This window comes from Pistacia vera, unplaced genomic scaffold (assembly GCF_008641045.1).
Source record: "Pistacia vera cultivar Batoury unplaced genomic scaffold, PisVer_v2 Contig61, whole genome shotgun sequence".
In the NCBI taxonomy this organism is placed as follows: Eukaryota; Viridiplantae; Streptophyta; class Magnoliopsida; order Sapindales; family Anacardiaceae; genus Pistacia; species Pistacia vera.
In genome coordinates this window covers 89,940-97,900 of record NW_022196457.1, presented here as the reverse complement: position 1 = coordinate 97,900, position 7,961 = coordinate 89,940, and the positions used below count along the sequence as shown (strand labels likewise).

Sequence of the window (7,961 nt, the reverse complement as noted above, 5' to 3'; positions counted from 1 at the left end):
ATTGGATATTATTTTCAACATAATTTGCTCAAGGTTTTGCTTCTCAAATATTTATTTAGGTAGTAAAGTATTGTGTTATTGCATTATTTTCTTTCGGATTATTGATATTGTATTATTTTTTTTACTCAAGGTTTAGTGATTTTTTTTAAGTTTTCACTAGTTGTTTGACAAACTATAGCGGAACTGCAGAGGCCCCTTCTGGGCAAAAATCCTGGGTCTGCCACTGTATATAAGCATTATTTTCTCTTGTTATGAGTGTGATATCAAATCATATGATAATTTATTTATTGTAAACGAGAGAGAGAGAAGTGAGAAAATATTATAATAATATTGACTCAGCTGGACGTAACCTGTATTTAGAAGCTGATGTATTTTTTTATGTATTGACATTGCATTTTGACATAATAATTAGTTCTTCAATGATACTTGAATTTTGTTTGATAACTTATGAATTGGTGTCGTTATTATAGGTATCCTCTCTTTGTTGACTTAGAGGTCTTGTTGACATCTTAGACTTTAATTTCCTTATTATGAATTTGGGATCTCTCCAACTCTTAACCCAAAACTAAGAAAAAACAATTGTTTTCTTTTGCATTTAAAAACACTTCATTTCGTAGTTTGGCCACTGCCTGCCTGCCTGCCTCCTCTCAAAACTCAAAAGCCAGCCCTCTATTTCTTTTCTGTTCCTCTTTATTAGGGTTTCTGCTTGTTACAAAGAGAAGCCTTGGGAAAAGTGGCACTGTTATTTTCAACAAATGGCTTTCTCTTCTCTCCTTAGATCTACGCCCATCGTTTCTCTTTCACGCGCCGCTGACTTCTCTTCCTTCTCCTCCGATCGTCTCAAGGTCCGATTGCTGTTCTCTGTTTTTGCCTTCGTTTTTTAGAAGCTCCGTTTGGTTGTTGTTGACTGAACTGAGCTTGGAATCTCAGTTGCCAAGAGTATTCAACCCATCAAAGCCACTGCTACAGAGTTGCCACCCATAGTTCAAAGTAAGAATAAAAGGATTTCATTTAGTGATTCATAATCTTGGAAACTAGTTTAATAGTGTGCTGATCTGTTTTGTTTTGTTAGAAACACGGAGCAGTGGGAGCACAAAGATTGGAATCAATGGTATGTTTTACTCTGATTGGAACTATTCTTTGTTTTGCTTATTTTGACTTTGAAGGGATTAGCGAAAGTAGTTGAAGGGTTGTGTTCATCTCTAACTAAATATTTAACTATTTGTTAAGTTCTCTTTGGTTGGTGGATGTTTAACTATTAAATAATGATTCATATAGTTATTTTCTGTGCAATTTTTTATTGAAAGTTTCAGTGGTAATATAAAAGTGTTTGGTTGAGCCTTTTTTTGCTTCATGATTATGTTTGGTAGTATAAACTTTTTCTTCCCTATAAATGATCTTGACTACCAAAATGACCTTTCAAAAAGTGCATTTCATTTCAATTTCAATTTCAATTTCAATTTCCAATTCCATTTCCGCCTTATCTGTACTTCATATTTTTATTTTATTTTATTTTATTAAAACCTGCTGATTCTCACACCGCCTATATATCTCAAACAACTCCTTCAATTTCCAATGGATGTAGATTGGATTTCTTTTAATTCAATCTCCTGTCTTTTCTCCTCCCATCGCCTTAATTTTAACGCTTTCCATTTTTTTTTGGAATTGATCTGCTTACTTATGATTTCTTATCCAATTGTTAGGTATGTTATATTCATTTATTATTAATTTATCCGTTCATTTTTAGATTTTTTATGTTTATGTGGTTGGTGACGATTTAGATTACGAGTTAAAGATGTTGAATTTACTTTAAAACACGCGCAAATTTGAAATTAGAAAATATTTTTAAATTTTCTGGTTAATGTTTTTGATGATCATATGTTTTATTTAAATGTGTGTTTGATTACAATTACAATAACAAAACAAAACGGCAATGAAAACTTCCAGTTTATGCTAGGGTTAATTGCTATAATGGTTTCCTGAAAATGGGTTTATGGTTTATAATTTTGTTGTGATCATTTTAGAATCAAGTCTTGGATAAGAGTGGAATATGAAAGGATTGGCAGTCATTGATTTTAGATTATATACAGCCTTAGTGGAGGAGGATTTTATGTTTGTAATTTGATCTTCTGGGTTATCTGGTCTGATTTGTATATTATAGGTTTGTTGTCTTGTATTAACTAGTTCATTTATCTTTAAGTACCTTTGGCTGAGTTTTGAGAAATGCATATAAAAGGAAACTGAATCGATTTATTTATGCCCGTTTTGTGTGTTGTTTTATAATTTTGTTGTTACATTCAGTGTATACTGGTCAGTTCTTTTGTAGGTGTCTATTACATTCTTTTAATGACTACAAATATGAAAATGAAATGTTTTCTTTGTAACGATCACTTCTGCTTTCTGGTTTAACTGCAAGTTTTTGGACTCATTCACGATCTTGTGGCTGAGGACGTAGTTATAATTTATTCAAGTCTTTAATCCTTCAGCTTTGTAGAACTATTTATTTCTGAATTGTTTGTCACATACTTTGGAGCACTGCATGAGTGTTTGCCTTGTGATCACAAAGTATAAATATTTCATAGTTTCAATTGTAGCGCATAGAGACTCAAAAGGTTGTGGTAGGAAATCTATATAGGGTGCTTGTGGTAAGTGTACATGCAATTATTGGTAACACATTATTAGCTGCATTTCAAATCACATTATTGTACGATGGATACCTTTGCTGACTTCATTTTGTTTAATTCATGTTTAACCATGTTTCATATCTCACATTAGTGTTGTTTATTAGTTAGAGATTGTTAATGGTTGCAATACATATATGTATAGTTGTCCTATTCAAAGGAATCATTTCACTTTGACCTTGTATACTGAAGTTTCATTGGAAGGTTATGCCAGAAAGTTAAGAAAGCTAATATTTGAATTGATGGATTTATTGCAATTGCTTGATGGACTATGAGTCTGTTAGGGTCTGCTTGGGAGTTTTTTTTTCACTAGTTTTGGGGGTTTTTTAATTAGACTGGTTTTGAGGTGTTTAAAAAGCCCCACTTGCCAGATTTTTAATAGGCTGGTTTTGACTGGTTTAAAAACCCCACAAAACCAGTGTAGTGTATTTTTGAGAGGTTTATAAAACATCCCAAATCGGGGTGTTTTGGCTGGTTTAAAACTTTTATCCCAAAAAAACCCCTTTCCACTCCCTTTACTGCACACAAATCTTTCGCCGTTGTTGACTTCTCTCTAGCACACAAATCTCTTACTGCTACACACGAAGTGTGTGAATGGTTTTAATTTGCTGCACACAACTTGTTTGGGTTTGTATTAGATTATCTTCACTTTCAGCAAATTAGGCGTCAACCAAATTAGGCATTTTGGTTTCTGATAGTTCCAAGAGAGTTGCTATTTGCAATCGCTAATTCACAAAAGAGTAAGTTTCGTTTTCTTGTCTTCTTTATTTGTTTATTTCTATATAATTAGTTTATTGTATTAGATTCTCCTCACTTTCAGCATTTTGGGTTTGTATTATAGACGAAGCTTTGTTGATTGTTTGCCATTTGCTTTGGTAATTCAATTTAACGAATTGTCTCTCTCTCTCTCCCTCTCAAGAGAATAATTACACGAGATACGGTGATTTCCCATCCGGGTTCTTGCTTCTTTTATGGATTTGTCAATGTATTTGCATGATTGATCATTCATCACTTTTGCTTTAAACTCTTGAATGTGATTGTCATTATCTTTTTTTATATTAATCTGAGTTAAAAGTATGTTAGTTTGGTGTAAAGATTGGATTTTGATGCCTGTTTATGAGTTGATTCTTTATTTCACTAGCTTTTCTTTAATACATTATGTTGGAATATGTAATCTCACTGTATGTGATCGCTTTCTTTGTAAAATGGCAAAGTCAGATACTTTTCTTGATTCAGTTTTGTTGATTCTGAAGGTTTCCTTTTTAATTTTTTTAAATTTTTTATATACATGTATACTCAAGGTTCTTTTTTTCGTTTTACGAATAAACTTTGTATATTTGTATGTTTTGATTAGTTTCATTGTGCAAGGGCTTATATTGAATTGGGAATGAGCCTATCAGTCATTTGCTTTGTTGAAGCTTTGTTGATTTCTCCTGTTTCAAACTTGTTTGCAAAAGTTCGTCTTTTATTATTTTTGAAATTCAAGTTTTTTCTACTTTCAAAACTTGTTTATACCAACAGTTGTTTGTAAAACAACATTGCAAGTTGTTAAATCAAGTTGGGAACGTGAGTTTGGGAAGGCATAGCAATTTAATGGAGGATCTGTATTTCTCTGTTCATTTTCTTTAAATAACTCCAGTAGTTTCTTTCTCAAAAAATCTTTTCAATAATAATAATGTATTAACTATTACATCAAAAAATCTTTTCAATAATAATAATGTATTAACTATTACATCTTCTCAAAACCTGAAAAGAAAAAGTTGTCAATTCACCAGCTATTTAAAAACCACCATTTTTAACGCCTCTCAAGCAAATCGTGACTAGTAATCTGTTTCTCCCATTTAACTTAATTTACAATCTTTCCTTTCTTTTCAAATTTTATTGGCTTGCTATTATTCTTCACTGGAGTCAAAACTAAGCATTCCAATTTGATAATTATAGCATCTTCTACTCTTACTAAATCAGATAACCATGAGACATACTAATGATAATGGAAGTAAAACCTAAAACCAGGTGTTAAATAAGAAACATAAGTTCAACTTTGTAAAGACACTTTTTCCACAAGACTCAGTAGTTAAAAACATGCAAGTCAAATTTATAACTTCAAAGTTAATTAAGTAAAAGAGAGAGTGTTTTAACTTTATGGGCATTTTATGTAAATTTATCATTTAAAAAAATTGTCAGAACTGTTGGAAAATAAACTTCCAAGCACAGATTGGGTGTTTTAAAAACTGTTACTAAAAACCCCTCAAAACCGCTACGATGGTTTACCCTCATAACCGTTACCATAAAACTCCCAAGCAGACCCTTAGGGATTGGCTTGAGCAAGAAGGAGGGACTGGGCAGCATTAAAATTCAATGTGGGTTACGGGGTTTCTTTCTCATTCCACTAATTGCTTACATACGCAATTCTACAATGATCCAATCATGGTAAAATATTTCTTATGCGTCTCAAATTGTGTAAAAGAGTTCTTGTTCACTTTTTTTTTTTTTTTTTTTTTCTCTTCTCTTGCAGGCTTACATGTTTAAGTATGATTCCACTCATGGAGTTTTTAAGGGAACCCTCAAGGTTGTGGATGAATCCACTTTGGAAATAAATGAGAAGCAGATTAAAATTTTCAGCAAAAGGTAGGGCCTCAGAGATCAAATGAAGATTTATATACTGGCGTGGTTTTATTGCAAACATATGTAATTGATTCTACTTAAGGTCTAACGTTTAACTCTCTACCTAGGGACCCGGCTGAGATCCCTTGGGGCGATTATGGGGTTGAGTATATTGTTGAATCTTCTGGGGTCTTCACAACAACTGACAAGGCTTCAGCTCACATAAAGGTTAGTTTTGAGTTTTTTGATGCTATTTTTTTTAGTTCATTGCTATTTTTTTACCTTTCATACATTTATGTAGAAATTTATGATATTGGTTAACTAAAATTACACTGCAAACACCGGTAAAGTTATGATATTGGTAAACTTATGTAGACATTTAACTTAGGTAGGCTGAATTTGAAGGGATTGAATTTGATGAGGTGACAATGGGAAGAGTTGAAACCGAGGGACAACAGTGTGGTGAAAGAAGGGATTGTACCATTTGAGCAGTTTCTATGTTTATGGTGTTTAGAGGATCAATATCTAAGATTGAAGTTGTTGGTTGTCCTCGGGATAAACTGTTATGAGAAAGTGTTCGGTTGAAATTGGTGAGTTGGTGCTGACTATTGTAATGTTATCAGATTGACTCTAAGAAGTAGTTACTACAATTTGATCTTTAGATGCTGATTGTGTAATAGGGTAAGTAGTATGTAACTTGAAATCAATAACAGTGGAAGGATTTTTTGGAGTTAGTGGTGAAGGAACAGCATGCTGAACAACAGTGAATGGTAAAGATGAAGATGTATGCAATGTATCAGATGAACAATCAAAAGTACATAAATTGGGACCAGAATTAGACCTTGAATTGAAACCAAGATTATTGGCAAAAGGAAATTCATGTTCATTAAACTTGACACTAGGTTAGATGACTATTTTTCTTATAGCCTTTATGAACAAGGTTTTATTCTACAAAAACACATTTGGCTGAATGAAAGTAGAAATTTAACTTAGTTGAAAATTTTAAACTAGGTAATTGAAGTTCAGATTGATAATATGTGAGATACTTGCTTTTCTACTCCATCAATTTGATTTTGGTTTGGTGTTGCAGTACATTTTGTGAACTTTCAGGGGTACTCTTTCTTTTTTGTTGCTATTTCATAAGTTTTTGTCACATATTGTATACCCCAGAATAATTATAATTTATTTGTAATTATTTAGTTTCTTGCTTGACTTATTGATTATGCATTGAATTGATGGTAGGAAAAAATGATACATTCATGCAACAATGCTTGAAGGAGCAGCTCATCTTACTTGAAGGAGCAAAAGCAGAGTTAAGGCGTATAGTGCAACAACAAGAAAATAAGATTAAATAGTTGGAGGAGCAGCTCATCTTATTTGATCAACAAAAACAGAAAATAAAAATGCTTGAAGAACAACATTTTCAAATGTTGGAGATGCCGAAATATAAAACAATTATTTTGTTGATGTTGAATGTATAATATTAAACGAAATGCTTGAATGTATAATATTAAACGAAACAGAAAACAAAATGTAAGAAACCAAATTGGGTATATCTTTTGGATTTCACATTCAGCGTCTAAAATGATTAGAATTAACCACTAAATTTTGGTCACCAAAAGATACATTCGTTTACTAACAAAATAGTCGCGAAAACCTTTTGGATTCCACATTCAATGTCTAAAATGACTATAATTAAATACTAAATTTTGGTCACCAAAAGATACATTCAGCCACTAATAAAATAGTCGCGATAACCTTTTGGATTCTACATTCAGCATCTAAAAGTATTACAATTAACCACCAAATTTTGGTCGCCAAAAGGTACATTCGTCGACTAATAAAATAATTACGAAAATACTCTTACACCTTTAGCGTCTAATTTTTGTGGCATTTGCGACAAATTATTAGACACTAAAAGGTACATTTTGCAACTAATTGATTAGTTGCGATACCATTTTACCAAATTATCCTTGAACAATTAGCGTCTAAGCGGGGGGACTATTTTAACCAGCAATTAGCGACTAATTTGCTAGTCGCTAAAAAAAAAATTTCTGCGTCTAACCAAAAATTTAGACGCGCATACTTTCTACAACAGTGATTCCGCAACTATGTGGCGAGTACGGAATTTAGACGCGAAATATGGTTTAACGTCTAAATTTTACTTTCTGCGTCTAATTTTGATAGATGCTAAAAGACATTTTTCTTGTAGTGATATCGTTAATGGCAAACTTGTCACCAATTAAGTACACGACTTTCACAAACTTCCAAATGAATACATAACACTCCAAGACTCTTTTGTAGCTGACTGCTTAATTGAAAAGCTTCCAGACTCTTGGAAATATTACAAAAACAATATGAAGCATAAAAGGAAGTAAATGAGCCTTGAAGATGTAATAATGCACATACGAATTGAGGAAAAAAATGGACTTAAAGATAGAGCTGAAACTGCTAAGTAACTAAGTTCCAAGGCACATGTGGAAGAAAATAAACCATTTAATCCTTAATTCAATAATAAGAAATAAGTCCCTAAACCCAACACTAAAAAGCTGCTATATAGTAAAAACCCCGTTTTAATAAAGAATGGACAATGCTTTGTATGTGGAAGGCTTGGGAATTATACAAATCAGTGCCGATATAGACATAAAAAACCAATTCAACAAGGAGACCCAACTC

The 7,961-nt window shown here is 32.3% G+C and overlaps 1 protein-coding gene across 5 annotated transcripts; it reads left to right on the top strand.

The window, feature by feature from the left end:
* The first annotated feature begins 563 nt into the window (after positions 1-563).
* Positions 564-6,840, top strand: LOC116110712 (glyceraldehyde-3-phosphate dehydrogenase GAPCP2, chloroplastic-like). Of its 5 annotated transcripts, XM_031396936.1 has the most exons (7): positions 564-845; positions 931-990; positions 1,073-1,111; positions 2,416-2,451; positions 5,197-5,309; positions 5,414-5,513; positions 6,528-6,840. In XM_031396936.1, exons 3-7 carry the CDS (start codon positions 1,109-1,111, stop codon positions 6,558-6,560), a joined length of 285 nt encoding a protein of 94 aa, XP_031252796.1. In that variant the 5' UTR covers positions 564-845; positions 931-990; positions 1,073-1,108; the 3' UTR covers positions 6,561-6,840. The 5 variants fall into 5 exon arrangements, 4 of the variants coding, with proteins under 4 accessions (XP_031252796.1, XP_031252794.1, XP_031252797.1 ...); XM_031396934.1 differs by having other exon boundaries at positions 564-990; XR_004124952.1 differs by lacking the exon at positions 2,416-2,451 and having other exon boundaries at positions 565-845.
* Positions 6,841-7,961: the final 1,121 nt, after the last annotated feature.

Bases quoted from the DNA above. Each gene is read 5' to 3' on its own strand.
- LOC116110712 (XM_031396933.1), top strand. From the start codon at position 5,040: ATGTGGGTTACGGGGTTTCTTTCTCATTCCACTAATTGCTTACATACG. The intron at 5,310-5,413 runs GTAGGGCCTCAG...CTCTCTACCTAG, and splicing joins ATTAAAATTTTCAGCAAAAG to GGACCCGGCTGAGATCCCTT. The intron at 5,514-6,527 runs GTTAGTTTTGAG...AATTGATGGTAG, and splicing joins AGGCTTCAGCTCACATAAAG to GAAAAAATGATACATTCATG.